This window comes from Pelodiscus sinensis, chromosome 6, assembly GCF_052426305.1.
Source record: "Pelodiscus sinensis isolate ZL-2025 chromosome 6, ASM5242630v1, whole genome shotgun sequence".
Lineage (NCBI taxonomy): Eukaryota > Metazoa > Chordata > Testudines > Trionychidae > Pelodiscus > Pelodiscus sinensis.
In genome coordinates, this window is record NC_143057.1 from 5,911,489 (window position 1) to 5,928,370 (window position 16,882).

Here is a 16,882-nt window from a genome sequence, read left to right on the forward strand (position 1 = left end):
TAGATTCAGCTGAGCAGTAATGCCGGCAATTCGATTTACTCCACTCTTACAGCTCATTATATTTTCCTCTGGGAGTGTATAGGGTGTCCCCGCTATAAGTCGCCCTGGAGCACATCCGTTCCGCACTAACATCGTTGAGACTTGCGGGAAACAATGCGTTATAAGTCCTCCCGTTCCCCACACTTAAGTCATGCACAAGCCCCTCCTCCCAATTTGTGCAAATGGAAGTCAGCCGCGGGAAAAAAATTCCCCGCTTTAAGTTGTTTCGCTATAAGTCCAAGTTTTTTGGAACGTATTTTGGACTTATAGTGAGGATGGCCTGTATTTCCTGTCTACGGGTTTGTCTGCTCTACAGACTCACTCGGCTATCCCTCTGAAGCTTATCTACTCACTGTCTTTTTTTCTTCCTCCCCTTCCATTTTTTTCCTTTTGCTTCCCCCCCCCCCATTTATCCTTGGATCTGGACTTCCAACACTCCAGTCACCTGAAGAAGTGGGCTGTGCCCACAAAAGCTCATGATACCATCTACGTGCTTTGTTAGTCTTTAAGGTGCTACTAGACTATTTGTTGTTTTTTAAGTTGTTCCTGTTACAGACCAACTTGGCTACCCCTCTGAAGCTTCTACACAAAGCTGATCGGGCAGCGTAAACTCTGTTGGTACTTTTGCTGATAAAACATTTCCATCCCCTATAAGTGGGGTTTGCACTGTCGACAGGAGAGCACTCCTGCCAAGAACAAGCCGTTTACACTGCACTTGCGCAGCAAAACTCGTCCTTCTGGCTGGGATGGAGGAGAACTGAGAACAACAAAAGTTGTGTCATTCAATCAGCAATGTAGACAAAGTCTGAATGTCTCTTTTTTCTGACAAAACACCGTGAGGCAATCTACTTCCTCCTTTTTGGCCTGGGGTCCTACAGAAAACATGCTGCCAGAACCACCAAGCCCTGGTCCCAATATGCCACTGCAGGAGCAGAGTAACCAATAGGCCTCCGTTAAGCACGGAGATGCCAGAAGCCATACCAGGTAAGAAGCCAGCTGCCGTGTGTCACCTATCACGGAGGTTTCAGATGTACGTGGCTAGCTGACTGCTCCGTTGCGATAGCATTAAGGGATGGTGCTAATCTCCAGAAAGCAGCAATGCATATCCCATATCTGAGAGCAGCATCTAGTTTACAAAGTTCTACTGAAAGCACTGCCAACCAGGGAGCGTGGCTCTTTGCAGTGCATTCTCCGTTTACTGCGCTGTGCATGGGGCTTTGCGCCCTTTGCCCTGACAGAGACAAGGCAGGCAGCGAGTCTGCATCCGTGCAAAAGGAACGACAATCCGCTGAAGTGGAGAAATGAGCATGTGTTTAAGAGCTGGACTAAAAACTCAAATGGCAAGTCCCAGCCGGATGGAAGTAGCTTTACAAGGCTGAAAACAGGCTTCCTAGAGGAAACACATGGGCTAGGGCAATGGACTAAGACTCATGGGTCAGTTCCCAGCTCTGCCACTGGTCTGGTGTGTGACCTTGGGCAAGTCACTTCTCCGTACCTCAGTTTCCCCTCCAACCCCTTGTCTTTTTAGACTGCAAGCTTTCTGTGACAAGAACTCTCTCTTACTACACGTATGTAAAACCCCTGGTCTCAGAAGGGGCCTAGGGGGTATAACTGAACACTGCAACACAGAATCTGAGGCAGGCCCACGTCAGAGGACACAGGCTTGGGCTGCAGGGCTATAAAATCTGTGGCACGGACATCTAGGCTTAGGCTGGAGCCTGGCTTCAGGCCAGCTGAAAGGGACCCACAGCCTGGGATCCAAACAGCTACAGCAGCTTTACAGCCCTACAGCATGAGGCAAATCCACTGCCTGCAAGTGCAAGTCAGCAGACATGGGCCACCGGGGCTGTGTAATTGCATTGTAGACATACCTTAGATGCTACCGTAATACAAACAAATAATAGGTCAATGATAAATCAATCTAGCAGACCCTCCCACTAAAAAAAAGAAAACCCAAAACCCTTGTGCGAGCAGATTTGTTCAGTTTTCAGGGCACTTAAGACCTTTAAAATAACAGCAGCCACGTGGAGAATTAAGTCAATTTATAAACACCGAGGCTACTTTTCAGGGTATGGGGCTTGTTCTCCACTGCAGCCTCAGGCTGAGCTAGAAACTCGCCCAAGAACGGGGATCCAGACTTTACTCCTCTGTTTAGAGCCAGAGATCTAGTTCAGTCCCTTTCCTAGAAAGACAAGTGGCTGCGGGTGCAAGTAAGAGTCTTTTCCTCTCGCTCCACTGCTGGCTGGACAAGGGAATGAATCGTCCATCCCCATTTGTCACGCAGCAGTGGGCACCCCAGACAATGCAACGTAACTCTCGGTCAAGCAGTCTGGGAGGCGAACGCTGCAGAGAAAAAGCCACTTTTGTTTGCACTTCGAAGAAGGGAAAAGAGAGAGCCGCCTACTCAGGACAGCTGCCAAGCAAAAGGCACGTTACTCAGGCAGCTTTCAGCCACATCAGCAAAGAGAACATCACATGGTTGCAATTATTTTTACCACAGACAAAAAAAAAGAGAGAGAGGCCTGAGGTCTGTCACAGGAAACAGCTGTAACCAGACCCCAAAGCAAGCGCTTAGGACAGCCCCTTCTGCTAACAGCTACAGCTTTGCCTTGATTTCAACCCGACGCCGATCTTGGAATCATCCCGTTAATTTCATCCTAAATGGGAAGCCCTGCAAGTCCTAGGATTCAGCAGGGAACATGTCCCAGGAAGAGTGGGCGGGTGTGAAGCCAGCTTCTAACACCCTCCTCTCTATGGAAGTAGAGCGTTCAGTAACCTGAGGTGAACCCAGCTTTGTCCTGAGCAAAGAGGTTACTCTCGGTCATGGCCGCAGGGCTCTCTTTCCCTGCCGTGCAGAGAGAAGAATAATGGGAGAGAGCGGGTGGCATTGTTTAGTTGAGATTAAACCACGGCTTCTCCAAGAGAGAAAACAACCCCTTAGCCTAATCACAGCCCCCCAGAGTCCGTACAATTGGAGCCGGAGTCAGATAGTCTAAATAGCAATCATACTGGAGCTACCACCGAGCCACAGTCATGGATCAGGGCCTCTCTCACAGAGCAAAGACGGTCCCTGCTCCAAGGAGCTAGCTCTGAAAGTAGCAGATCTGGGGCGTGGTCCAGTTCTAAGCACCTTTTTTTTTAAAACCATTTCACCTACAACAAAGTATTTGCTGCTGTAAAAACGGTCATTTCCCCTTGCAAATGATTATGTTTTATTTGCGTTCTGACACAGTCTGGAGGGGCCCCAAGCCGGGATCAGGGCCCCGTTGCGCTAGATGTTGTACAAATATAGTCGAGACAAGCCACAAATACGTAACTGTTGGAGAGTCCAGAGCTAGTCAATTACAGTATCTCCCAACTCTCCCCCTGGCATCACTCTCAGGCCAGCTGCTGAAACCAACTGGCATCACCCCCAGAGCGGCTCATATCTGAGAGCAAAGATCATTACACGGACTCGCGCCCATGGGTCCTGCCCAGTGCGCCGCAAGCGCACAGGGCGTATCACAGAAGATATTCAGAGTTCCTCCTCCAGGAACAGCCGAAGCCCAAATCTTTAGCTGCCTGGCTCCAAGGACTCCCATGACTTCTCTGGGAGTTGTGGGCACAAAAGGTGCCCCACAGTAGGGCTTATCTTTATGGAAGGGAAAAAAGCTGGAAGGAAGGTGCCAATACAGAGCAGCTTTGCGCTTTAGGAAAGTCAATTTCAGACTAGAAAAGGTGAGGGAAGAGAGAAATTCTTCCTCCTGATGGCAGAAGGGAGCCACTTACCTCTTTCATGAGCTTCCCCAGGCTCTCCACTAAGGTCTCCATGGCTCCTGACAGGTCGTGTAGGGAGGAATTGGAGGTGATTCCTTTCTGTAACAGAAAAGAAAAATAGAAACTTGGGATCCCCACAAAAAAAACCACCAGATTCCAGGATACACAGGAGTAGGGAGCAATGTTCCCTCTATTTTTTTTTAATTCGTGTGTGGAATAAATGTTGTGTGCACCCAGGCATGTGTGGATGTGCACCACCAGTAGACATACAGCCTGCTGGCAGTGGACACTCTGTTAATCAGCTGGCCAGCATTTGAATCACTCCTGAGTGGCCGCCCAAGTGCTCAGCTTACAGGGAACGCTGGTAGGGAGGAGGGCAGAGGGGAAAGGGCACTGAGCTGTGAATCAGGAGAACTGAGACAGTTCCCAGCTCAGCCACAGACGCCCTCTGGCTCTTCTTCCATCAGTGGTGGATAATACTTCCCACTTCCTCACAGGGCAGGAGTGAGGACAGCGCCCTGTGAGGGGCTCAGGTACCACAGGACTTAGGGCCATACACAAAGCACATAAGTAAAACAACGCCAGCCTTCCGCCTGCATGCCCACCTTCCACTGAGAGGGCGATCCAGGTTCCCGACTGCCTGACGCCTACGTGGGTGCAGCGCCACCCCTTCCCCTCTGTGCTCCGGCTTGAGTAGCCGGAGTGAAACCTTGGGCTTTTAATATTAAACCAAGCGGGTCTATTTTATTGTAAGGCAACCCATTTCCATAAAGTAATCAATGACCCAAAGTCTGCTGCAGTGTGAATGCAAAAAACCCCAGAAGTTCCAAATGCCAAAGAGTGGATGGCGATCACTTTCAGGAAGCTTTGCTTTATGTTCACAACCAATCCTCGCTGCATTCAGAACCCATCGTAGCCCAGCGCCTGTCGCGTTCTCTTTTTCCCGCTAGCCCCGGAATAACATGGGGGCTTGGTGTTTGTTTTATTTCTGGATACAGCAAGGAATGATTTGCCAGAAAACATTGCATCTCAAATGCAAGACATTTCACATATGTTTCCAACAACTTGGACACCCTCTCCCTTTTGGCCCGAAGACTGTTTTCTGAAGTTGCACATTTGCAGCACGTTAAGATGTTACGGCACTGAGACACAATCGTAAGAACTGCTCTTCCCTCACAAGCCCCTGTTCTTAGGCATTTCTGAGAAAAAAAAAACCTTTGGGCTAAAATTTCTTGTGCCTATCCTCCCCCGGGGGAGGAACTGTCGGGTAAAAATTCACTTGGCCTATTTAAATCACGAGAGGGTGATAGAACAGCTGGCTAGAGATTTAGCTGATGTAAACAGGCAGAGCACAGTCACACTAGGGATGTAAATACCCCTTCAAAATGACACCCAGTTAAACAATATCATTTTAATCATTTAACCGGGGTCCAGATAGGGTAAGGGCTCCTCCAGCTGGTCAGGGTCTTACCCCATCACGCTGCAGGCAGGGGATGCTAATCCAGCCCAGTCAAGCCTCCTGCATAGCATCCCAGGCTAGAGCTGCAGCTTAGCTGGTTACAGGGGTGATGCTTACCAGGTAACTGGTTAATTAGTTAACCCTTTACATTCTTAATTCACTCTAGTGTAGATAACTTAAAAAAGAAAAACCACAAATGCACACACACCGAGTGAAGGAAGAAAAGCAATTCCAATTTGCCACAGATTTATGGAATGCTTTTCACACACGGGTCACGAACCATAAACTCTCCAAGTGTGCTAACATTCTAACAGTGTGCCCGGATGCCTGGCCCTACCGACCGGCATACGATGTACATACACGCCCCTCCGGAGCATCACATGTGGAGACAGACACAACCCAGCATAACTTCATTACAGAACAGATCAGGCCTCTCCGTGCTAGGCACAGGACAGCCTCTCGCTCTGAAGGGCTCTACACAGGAGAGATGGAGGAAGCATGGGAACAGCCTAGGAATTCTGTTGGTGTCAATGGAGTTGCTCCGTATTCACACCCGTATAGTTGGGCAGAGATTCACACCCCATTAGCCTGCCGTCCTTACACAGGCAAGCCTTTTACAGACATCACTGGGAGTTAGCTGAAGGCAGACAGAGCTTGAGTGACCTGCACTCCAGTTAACCTCTTGAGTTAGCCCATCTCACACCAGGAACATGGGGTACAGATCACAGCTGGAGGATTCTCTGCATCTTGGGGTCTTCAAAGTATTTGAAGGCTTCAATATCTGAGATATAGGTGAGAGGATTATTCTAGGAGGGATGGGTGAGATTTTGTGACCTGTACTGTGCAGGGGGTCAGACTAGATGATCATAATGGTCCCTTCTGACCTTAAAGTCTATGAGTCTATGAGGAACAGAAAAAATTAATAAAAACGTTAACCGAGTAACCAATAAAAATTCTGTCGGTTACATCGTTAACTGCTTCCGGGTCTGGTGCCCCCAGTGCCACAAGGCTGCTGGTGTTTCTGGCATACTGGGCCCTGAGGGGTTGCCGGCCCATGAAGAGTTTAACTGGTGCGGCTAGTCAATAGCTACTAAACAGTATTCCAGCTGGTGTGTCCACACGCGTGCAGCACCCCACGGGTGTGGCGCCGAGCCTTCTGCGGCCATATCCCAGAGCTTTATGTGCTGTAGCTGCTCTGGGAGTTCTCGCTGGGCACGTCTAAACTATGGGTTAGTTTTTTTTTCCAAAAGAGGATATGCAAATTCCCTGGGAATTTGCATATCTTCTTCAGATCTCACTTTCAAAAGTGGGTCTTTTGAAAGTGAAAGTAGTCTAGACACAGTTTTTTTCAAAAAACAAAAAAACCCTTTTTCGAAAAAAAAACTCGCATATACCTCCTTTTAAACGTTTTTCGAAAAAGGTTTGTCCGAAAAAACCCCACGTCCAGACTACTTTCACTTTCGAAAGACCCGCTTTTGAAAGTGAAATCGGAAGAAGATATGCAAATTCCCACAGAATTTGCATATCCTCTTTTGAAAATATAAATGTAGTCTAGACATAGCCTCTCGGTGAATTGAGGGAGAACGTCTCTCTCCTTCCGGGAAAGGGGGAGGATGGCAGGACAGCATCAGAGGCGGGCAGTCCTTGAGTAGAGCCAGCTGCTCTGCAGAGTAGTGGTGTTAGCAGCTGATGAGTTGCTCAGCTGAACTTTGGCCTTTACCCCATCTCAGGCCAGTCTCCAAGACTGAATAGCACCACTGCATTTCAATGACAGGCCTGGGTTATCAGACAGGATGCGAATTAGAGGCGACGCTGGAGTTATAACTTGAGCTAACTTTGCCGGGATGTAAGCCCTGAGTACGGGAGACAGGATCCGGGCGTGTGCTTTTCACATTTCCCCCACAATGGATGCGAATCACGAGATTTTTAGCACATAATTTCTGCACAGCATGCATTAAAATAAGGTCTGCGTTTGTTCAACAGTTGCGTACATGTGGCCTCGCCCCGCATGTGATACATGAATGGTTGCTTCTCCAAAGTAAATGTGGCTTGTGAGTCATATTTACTTTGCAGTGGGAAACACAATTGGTCATAAACACGATTTCAGAAAGGAACTGGTAGACAAATGATGGCATTTGGAATGTCTATTATTATGTCCTAACAACAGAAGCCCTGTGCTATTGTTTACAGGAAGGGGGCTCTCCTGTGGCTTCGTTTCAACGCACTAAAAAGGACACAGCCAGCCACGGGTTCAAACGACGCTTGTCTTTATATCGAAGAAAAACTTATCATGGGCAGCTTCCCTCGCTGCGTTCAAACGGCTGGAATGTCCGTGTGAGTCAGGAGTCAGTTTGGGAAAGAGCAATGACAAAATGCCACCCACCCACGTCATTAGGAGAGACAAAGACAATTGCTTTTTGTGGGCCTCCCGGCTCCCACGTGGCCTCGTGCCACAGGCGAGTGACGGCATGGCTACAGCTCGCAGCCCGACCCAGAGCTATTCCTTGGGGCTGCCGAGCGCCACAGAGCTAAACCCCTGAACATAACGCACGTGCCAGCCGCCTCTCTGTGCTGAATATTCAACTGGGAAAGATCTAAACAGAGGAAAGTTCTTCCAGACAAGGGAAAGGCCCCATTTTAACTTGTGCGGCTCCTGTCTCGCGGGGAAATCCCCTCACAAGGATCGCTTTTCATTCCGTGAAGTGGAAGGTTGGTCCCACATGTAAGTGGCTGGGGGAATCCATTCAGCATCCATCTCAGAGGATTAATTGAGGGCAAGGTCTCTAGATTCCCCCCTCCCTGCTATGGCTGCCTGCAGTCCCTGACTGGCATAGCTCCTTGTTACTGTGAGGGTCTCTCTCCTAAGGCTCTGCAAACTCTCTGTCCATCGCGGGCATGACTCGCATACAGAGCGAACAATGGCTGCGCATGGCAGGTCTCTGCCATTACCCCGAAACACCCCTAAAACAGGAAGGGCTTACATGATTTCTACAGCATCATGCCCAGGGGTGTTGCTTTCCTTGGGCAATGGACGGCCATGCAATGAGGGCCTTTGGCGGGCCTGCCCAAATTTGGGGCTCTGTGCCGACCCCTCCCGGAGTCCAGTCCGCATTCCTGTCGACACCAGTTTGCCTAAGTGCGTACATAACCTGGAGCATGTTTAATTCATCCTCAGGGATGTGAGGAGACGCCGCCATCGCCACGTGTATGGAGCGGAGGTTCAGAGACATTTCTGTTCTGGGAATCGGCTCTCCCGGCTCACTCCTGGTCCCCGCTGCTGAGCGTCTGCTTTTTAAACGTGTTAAGAGCCAGGCGGCTCTTACTACATTGAAAAGGCAGATCCCAGCGGGGTCAGCTCCCCGGGCCAGGAGCCAACCCCACTGCAGCTGCAGTTTCCCCCCTTATCGACTAATCGAGTAGCCGATGGAAATTCCGACTATTTGATTAGCTGATTACCTGCAATTTAACAACCCTACTCTGGAGTGGGACTGGGACTGAGGGGCTAGGGGAGCTGGAGGCAGTTCTAGGCTTGAGGTGGGGGTTGGGATGGACCCAGGGATGAGAAGTTTGGGATGCAAGAGAGGGCTCTAGGTGAGGGAGGGGCTCAGGCCAGGGTGGGGGTAGGGTGCAGGAAGGGATACAGTCTCTAGGCTAGGCATTGGGGTGCAGGCTCTGGGCTGAGCATTGGGGCTTCTGGCTTTGGGGTGGGGACAGGGACGAAGGGTTTGGGGTGCAGGAGGTGGCTCCAGGTGGGGGTGTGGGCGCAGGGTGAGGCAGGAGGTTGGGGCTCAGACTTACCTGGGTGGCTCCTGGTGGGCAGCACAAAGGCAGGCTGCCTGCCCCAGGCACCAGGCTGTGCCCCACAAACACCCAGCAGGCCTGGCTCCCTGGGGCAGGGGGCATGAGGCTCAAGCTGCTCTCACCCGAAAGGGCATGGGCAGCCCACAGAGCCCGTGGCCCCCTGCCTAGAAGCCAGACCTGCTGCCCTAACCGCGTCCCCACTCGCCCCAGCACGGAAGGCCCCACTTCCCCGGCTGCGTCAGCGTCAGGGCTTGGGGAGAGGTATCACTCCCCGCTGCAGCCCTGAACTCTTGCACAGGGCTTACCGGGAAACTCTCCATCCGGAAACAAGCCTCCGAGCCGGGGCCTGCAGCCTCATGCTAGCAGGGCTCACGCTGGGCAGACAGGGCTTTATGCTGCTGCAAGGGGCAGGGCGTGGAGCTCTCGAGCCCGCCCCAGACATCAGAGCACGTGCTCCCGCCCAAGCTGCAATGTCTACACAATGGCTATTTTTAGGCCTCTGGCTCGCGCCCAGAGGCAGCGGCACAGACGTGCCCAGGATCAAGGTCACACACGCAGGGCAGCATCAAGGGTGGCAAACTGGTCCTCTCTCTGTTCCTGGGGCAAAGTTCCCTGCCCAATTATTTCTCTATTTGGAAATGCTGGAGAATACAAACTACGGTAAAAATGGGCCCAGTTTTACTATCTGGCTGCTTCTTCACTGTGCTGAAATCTCACCAGGCAATTGGTACTGTACACTGGCATGGCTTAACTAACAAGGACATCGACCTCACGGGTCTCAGACCTAACATGTCTTCTCTTTTCTTCACAGCCAAACATCCCCTCCTCCCCCAAATCAGAAAGACTCAAACCCTCAGGCTACGTCTAGACTGGCCCCAAATTCCGGAAAAGGGATGCAAAGCAGGTAAGTCAGCATAGAGAAATCCACAGGGGATTTAAATATACTTCAAGTAGGAATAAGAGGTCCTCCGGAAAAGGGCTTTATTCCGGAGCATCGCGCCAGTCTAGATGCTTTTTTTCCGGCTTTTCCCCAAGCCGGAAAAAAAGCGGCGGCCATGTTTATTTAAATCCGCGGGGGATATTTAAATCCCCCGCAGATTTCCCTATGCTGACTTACCTGCTTTGCATCCCTTTTCCGGAATTTGGGGCCAGTCTAGACGTAGCCACAGTGTGGTGCTTAAATGGGAGCTTGAATATTTCACCAAATCCCTGAGCTGGAACTGACACTAAATATAGCTACATGGATCCTTCTTTTGCGGTTCTCAAAAATTATGGAAACTCCGGAGCCAATCGAACCATGTTTGTTTATGCTGGCTGAAAACATTGCCCGGAATGTCTCTTTTGCTTGTATTGCAGTTAGAGAAAGCTTTGTGTTACTAAATGCCATTGGACAAAGACCCTCCAGGGCATTTTAAAAAAAATTTTTCATCAAGTTGGCCCATGAGCTTTTCAACACGGGTTTATGAGCTTTGTACAAGAAGCAGAGCAGAACTTGTGTCCACGATTTCACCCGTAGGAAAAGGCTGCTTTTATTGATACGCTCTGTGAACAGATTCCTTTGTTCCAGAGTGACAGAATGTTACCTCTTTTTTCCCAGGATGTTATTATAGGTCAAGGGACTGGTTCGTCTGTAAGCCAGAGTGTTTCAAATGTGCAGTGGCCAATTCCTAGGCTAATTTATTCAGGCCATATGGAGCACATGGATTTCATTGAACAGATTCAGACGTTAGAGCAATTGTCACCACTTTCCTTTGGGAAATGCTCTAAAGTAGGTTCGATGAATGTCCATCAGGTTTAGAATTACTGGATTCAGGAGCAGAGAGTTGTCCTCTGATCAGAAGCAGGCTTATATCCGCTCTCAATATCTGTTTTGTTCTTCCCCAGTAGCAGGAGCAGAATGACTTACAGCTGCTCTTTTTACTGATCAAAAACATAGGCTCAGGCCACGTCCGTACTTATGCTCCAGAGATCAATCTTCTGGCATTCGATTTAGCAGATCTAGTCAAGACCCGCTAAATCAAATGCGCAGGGTGCTTCCAGTTGGCACTGGAAGGAGTAAGGGAAGCCGATGGGAGCGGGACCTGGCCTTAGATATGGTCAGTGGTTTTATTTCTGCTGGCCTAAAGAATCGGGACTTTACTGAGAGTATGTCTACACTTATCCTACTAATGAGCAATGTTCTCACTTTTATCCTTTTATGATCTTCACCGTGAACATATTCGTGACCTTGTCATTACAGAATGCAAGTTTCATACCCGAGGACGGGGGAAAATGAGGAAGTTGGGCTTGTGCTGAGAGAGTTGGCCGGAACCGACATTCATTTCACGATTAAGAAAGCTTATGAGCAGTATTTCCAACCACTGGCCTCCTTTTTCGGGGCCAGTTTATTCTCAAGTAATTTACTCCCTTTGAATGGCGGGTGCAAATCTCAGTACTTGTACCCTCGTCAACCTGCCCACGAGTGTCAACCTGCCCATGAGTAGGCAGACAGAGGCACAAACTCGGACGGGCATCTGAAAATCTTTGCGTACAAGGTGAGTGCGCCTCAAGTTTTGGGAGGTGCCAACTGCCCAGATCGAGAGAGGCTGGGTTCGGCCATGTGAATGTTTACACCTCTGCAGAGGGACAGAAAGGAGCCTATAAACCACTTCAAGCCCACAAAATGCAATCTTCACTTATAAGCATCTAATTACGGGACATAACCGTATCTCAGCCTCTCCTGTCCCCTGAAACGCTTTCCTCCCCAGAGGCCTTTTCAAAGCAGTTCTTTCCACTAAAGGACCAACTTTTGTGCTGTTTTCTCTGCATCTGCTGTTACGTCATCGTTTGGCATTCGTTATTATCATTATCCCCTACTCAGAGGTAGCCTCTCGGAAAGGACAAAACATGCATGGAAGAGACGTGCAAAACAGAGCATGAATTACAGTCAAGGAAGACCTGAAGAGTAATCTGATTCCGGTGCTTAATAGTCAACCCCTTTGCCAGGGAAAACACCAAGCAACTGCTGTTCGACTCTCTGTCCTGTGAGGCATATTGAATATGGATAATCAGAACGCAAAGCGCTGAATTACTATCAACAGACGGTGGCGTATTTATTTTATAGGACAATCAAGTGGATTCTATAGAGGCCTTCTTTTCTGGGCTGCTATTGTTAGTATCCACTCAGTCACGTTCTTGTGTATGCTACTATAGGTATGCAAAGAGGCACCCGGATCCCAAATTAAACAAACGTGTCTGTTGCAAATATTTTCATCAAGCACCTTGAGTTTAAATAATCATGGAATCGCAGAGTCACGGAACCCTAGACCTCGAGAGGTCATCCAGTCCTGTCCCCTGCCCTCACAGTGGGACCAAGAATCGTCTGGACCATCCCTGACAGATATTTGTCTAATCTGCTCTTAAATATCTCCAGTGATGGAGCTCCCACATCCTCCCTAAGCAATTTAGTCCAGTGCTCAACCATCCTGAGTTAGGAAGTTTTTTCTGCTGTCCAACCTAAGCATTCCCTTGCTGCAATCTAAGCCCCTTTTTGTCCTGTCTTCAGAGATTACGAAGAATAATTCTTCTCCCTCCTATTTGTAACGCCCTTTAAGGTACTTGAAAACTACGACCAAGTCTCTGCTCAGTTTTCTCTTTTCCAAAGTAAACAAACCTCGTTCTTTTCGTTTTCTCACATAGTTCATGTCTTCTAGCCCTTTAATAATTTGGGCTGCTCTTCTAATTGCAACCTGCATGGAGCTACAATATTTAGGGGCTGATCTAAAGTTTATTAAAGATTCCCCTTCACTTGTCTTTGAATCTGGACTTCATACCTCACGTGCGCGTGAGTGACAGACAGCACGTGAGAGAAAGCGCGTGCGAGCCTGTGCTACTCAAGGAGTATGGCTGCCGTGGTGTACATGCTTTCTTACTGTGCAAACATACGAACGTGCTAAGGCGGACTGTTCTGGCAGCCCTCTGTGGGCACATTCCAGCTGGGGCACAACATCTGATCAAACTACGGGAACAATGAATGGCCCATTTGTTACCATACCGCATGGGTGTTTTTCTCCTGACAAATCAATGCAGAGACGCATTCCCAGGCCATGTCCTCATTTAACAGAGCACCCCGATCAACAGAGCGCGGCAGTGTGGCAGGAGAAAGCCGGGTGATTGGTGTGGGGATCCAGAACCCTCTTCCATTTTCCTTACTGACAGTCTGTTCGCGCATTCTGGAGCACCTCACCCCCACATGTCCCGAAAGCTTCTACGACCAAGCACGGTGTCATGCCCTCCAGAAAGCACCCATTCCCAGCCCTGATGCTCTCCCGGAGGTATAACTGTACCGCATGGGCAGTGGGTACCACAGGCTCCATGAGCCAGCTGTGATCCTGCCCATGCTCTGCTCCTAGATCCCCCCTCTCCGCATGCAGCTCCAGACCACCGCACCCCCCGCAAGTGCCCTGGAACTGGGAGGACGAGCCTGGGGTGGTGTACAGTGGTTGCAGTATGGGTGGACCCTCTGGGCACTGACAGAGGGGTGGGATGTCAAGTGGAAGGGGCGGAGCTAGGGGCTACCCTCTCCCAGTTGGCAGTGCACATGCTGCCCACATTGTACAGCCAGCGCACTTACCATTACGGGCTTCAAAAGGTCTAGATTAGCCCGGAAGGACTGCTCTGCAGCGTGGAGCGTCTCCTGAGCCATGGTGCAGAGGAAGGCTTCGCTGACCACCGCCACGATCGGGTTGTGGATTGTGACAAAGTCCGACAGCTTCGATGCATTGCACAGATCTTTCAGCTGCATGCGGTAGCCGGACAGGACGACCTGGGAAGTTACGAAACGATGCATGATGTCAGTAAATCATTCCTGGCACTCAACTCATTCCACGGAGCCAGAATTGATCGCTGAGCTACATCAGAATTCATAACTTTCGAGGCTAGAAGGGAGGGGGTATTTCTCCCCAAGGATTTCATGGTTCCTCCCTACTCTACATCAACCATTTCCTCAAAAACAAGGCGCATGCATGGGCCAATCTCTATCTGTCCAGGGCCTGAGCCCCTACGAGTGAAGGTCTGTGGGCAAACTCAAGGTGTGGCAAACACGAGGAAGAAAGACCCCCTAGGATAGATCATTTGGAAGGCGCATTCTCTCTCCAGCAACCATTGGCAATCCAGAGTCCTCTCGCCTCACAAGCGGGCGTGCAAGGCGGGAGCGAGGAGCCCAGGAATCCTGCCAGTGATGCTCCCACACAAAGCCCTCTCCAAATTAATGACCCAACGTTAACGGGCAGACTCCCTTGGAACTGTAATGGGCTTTGCATTGCGCACTCAGAGCACAACATGGCAGGCAAGGGAGAATGGGTGTGCAGGAAGTAGGGGAAGGGAATTGTAGCTTTGCCTGCCACACGAGACACCCCCGTGGCCTGCCTCGCCAGCTGGCAACGGTCATGAAATGGAGGGGGGCCGGTCCCTCCTACCTCTCTCTTCCTGACATGCTCGCAAAGGAGTAGCAGCAGCAGCCACAGTCTAGCGCTTGTATATCTGCAATGTTTGGCACTGACCCTGAGCTAACCAAGTAAATGGGAACACGGCCACTGACATCAATGGAGAAAAGACCCGCTCCCTAACTCCTGTCCACAGACACCTCCAACTTTAAATGAAGGACTCCTGCTTTAATATCTGGGAAGGAAACGAAGAACTTCATAAGAACATAAGAACGGCCGTACTGGGTCAGACCAGAGGTCCATCTAGCCCAATATCCTGTCTGCCGACAGTGGCCAGCACCAGGTGCCCCAGAGAGGGTGGACCGAAGACAATGATCAAGCGATTTGTCTCCTGCCATCCCTCTCCAGCCTCTGACAAACAGAGGCCAAGGACACCATTTTATCCCCTGGCTAATAGCCTTTCATGGACCGAACCTCCATGAAATTATCTAGCTTCTCTTTAAACTCTATTCTAGTCCTAGCCTTCACAGCCTCCTCTGGCAAGGAGTTCCACAGGTTGACTACACGCTGTGTGAAGAAGAACTTTATTTTATTAGTTTTAAACCTGCTACCCATTAATTTCATTTGGTGTCCTCTAGATCTTCTATTTAGGGAACTAATAAATAACTTTTCTTTATCCGCCCTCTCCACACCACTCATGATTTTATAGACCTCTATCATATCCCCCCTCAGTCTCCTCTTTTCTAAACTGAAAAGTCCCAGTCACTTTAACCTCTCCTCATATGGGATCTACCCCCTCAGCCCTGGGTCTATGCCCTAAGCTCTTTAACCGGTTATTATGGCACTCGGGTCCTTCGGACGTACAACGGGAAATGCTTCGTGCTGGTGACAAATACAAGAAACTCAGTGAGTCTGTTTGCCATGGGGCAGTTCGCCACATGGACAGCGGCTGAGCATAGAGATGAAGAAGGACTGCTCAGGCAACCCCCTCGCTAGCCTAGGTTGCCCATTGCTGGCTTGGACTGTGAACTCCGGCACACGAGGGCTGTCTTTGACAGTACGGCCCAGGGAGGCTCGGGTGCTATTGTAACACAACGAACAACAACAAAATATTTATTAATTAAAAAATATAGCAGCAGCCAGTACCAGAAAAAAAAATCCCATGAAGTTACAGCTTCATGAAATTTACAATCTGTCTAAAATTCTGGCGACTTCACACAGAAGCATAAATGATACATGACAGGCAAATTCCCCCAAGGACTCTTAAAGGGTCGAGATCATTTTTGCGCAAGTTGGGACTGTCTCTGGAAAACAAGGCACAAGCTGCTTTGTTTCAAGGTCCTGGGTCACAACACCCTTTCCTGTTGACAAAGAGCTGTGCACACACAACCGGGAGATTTGTTCCATATACTGCCCAGCCAGGAGTGGCTGAGGTGTAATTGTTCTGCCTGGATATTAGTTATTCTGCGGCAGCCCGGAGGAGCCCCAGTCATAGACCAAGACCCACTGTGCTAGGTGCCAGACACATGCAGAAAACAGACACATCCCATCCCAACAAGCCTACAGTCTAAGTGGCTTTACAGCTGTCTGTGCTTTTAGGGCTCAAATCCCCAGCTCCTGGCTGAGGAGTTCTGGGTGGATCTCTCTCTGGAATTAATCAACACTCCTTTGAAAATCTTAGCCTGACTGGCCTGAGGCGTTGTCGTAGAGTGACGTCAGTCGGTGTCACCTTTCTTGACTAAGGTCGGGAAAGACCTTAAGAACTAGGAGTCACCAAATGAAACTAATAGGTAGCAGGTTTAAAACAAACAAAAGGAAGTTTTTTGTCATGTAGCGCACAGTCAACCTGTGGAACTCCTTGCCAGAGGAGGTTGTGAAGACCAGGACTTTAACAGGGTTCTAGAAAGAACTAGATAAATTCATGGAGGACGTCAATACTTATTAGCCAGGGTGGGTAGGGATGGTGTCCCTAGCCTCTGTTTGTCAGGGGCTGGAAATGGATGACAGAAGAGGGATCACTTCATGATTCCCTGTTCTGTTCATTCCCTCTGGGGAACCTGGCATTGGATACTGCTGGCAGACAGGACTCTGGGCTAGACGGACCTTTGGTCTGACCCAGTGTGGCCGTTCTGATGTTCCCCAAGCGCTGATTAGACTGTTCAAGGCAGAGGCCTTGTATCTCATCGCATGTGTTTGTATGGTACCTAGCCCAACAAACAACATGACCCTGCTCGGAGCTTTAACGATATTCCAATAATGTCTCCTTGGCACTGGCCACGCCTGCTTTTCTGAGGAGAATGAGCATGAGAAATAATCCCAGGTCTCAGACGGGAGGGTACAGAGTCCTAACTTGCAAGCAGAGCTGGGAATAGGACTGTCTATGAGTAGTGGGTGCCAAACTCAC

The 16,882-nt window shown here is 49.7% G+C and overlaps 1 protein-coding gene across 3 annotated transcripts in view; it reads right to left on the bottom strand.

Annotated features, from left to right (window-relative positions):
- The window catches only part of ABCA1 (ATP binding cassette subfamily A member 1), a 121,683-nt gene that overhangs the window by 45,307 nt on the left and 59,494 nt on the right, over positions 1-16,882 (bottom strand). For all 3 annotated transcript variants that reach the window (XR_012904577.2, XM_075931352.2, XM_075931353.2), the window contains exons 7-8: positions 13,668-13,859; positions 3,808-3,894 (exon numbers count right to left, since the gene is read on the bottom strand). Coding sequence is in view for 2 of the 3 variants with exons in the window: in XM_075931352.2 (XP_075787467.2) it covers positions 3,808-3,894; positions 13,668-13,859 (279 nt within the window). In the remaining variant the exon portion in view is untranslated. The remainder of the gene's footprint in view (positions 1-3,807; positions 3,895-13,667; positions 13,860-16,882) is intronic.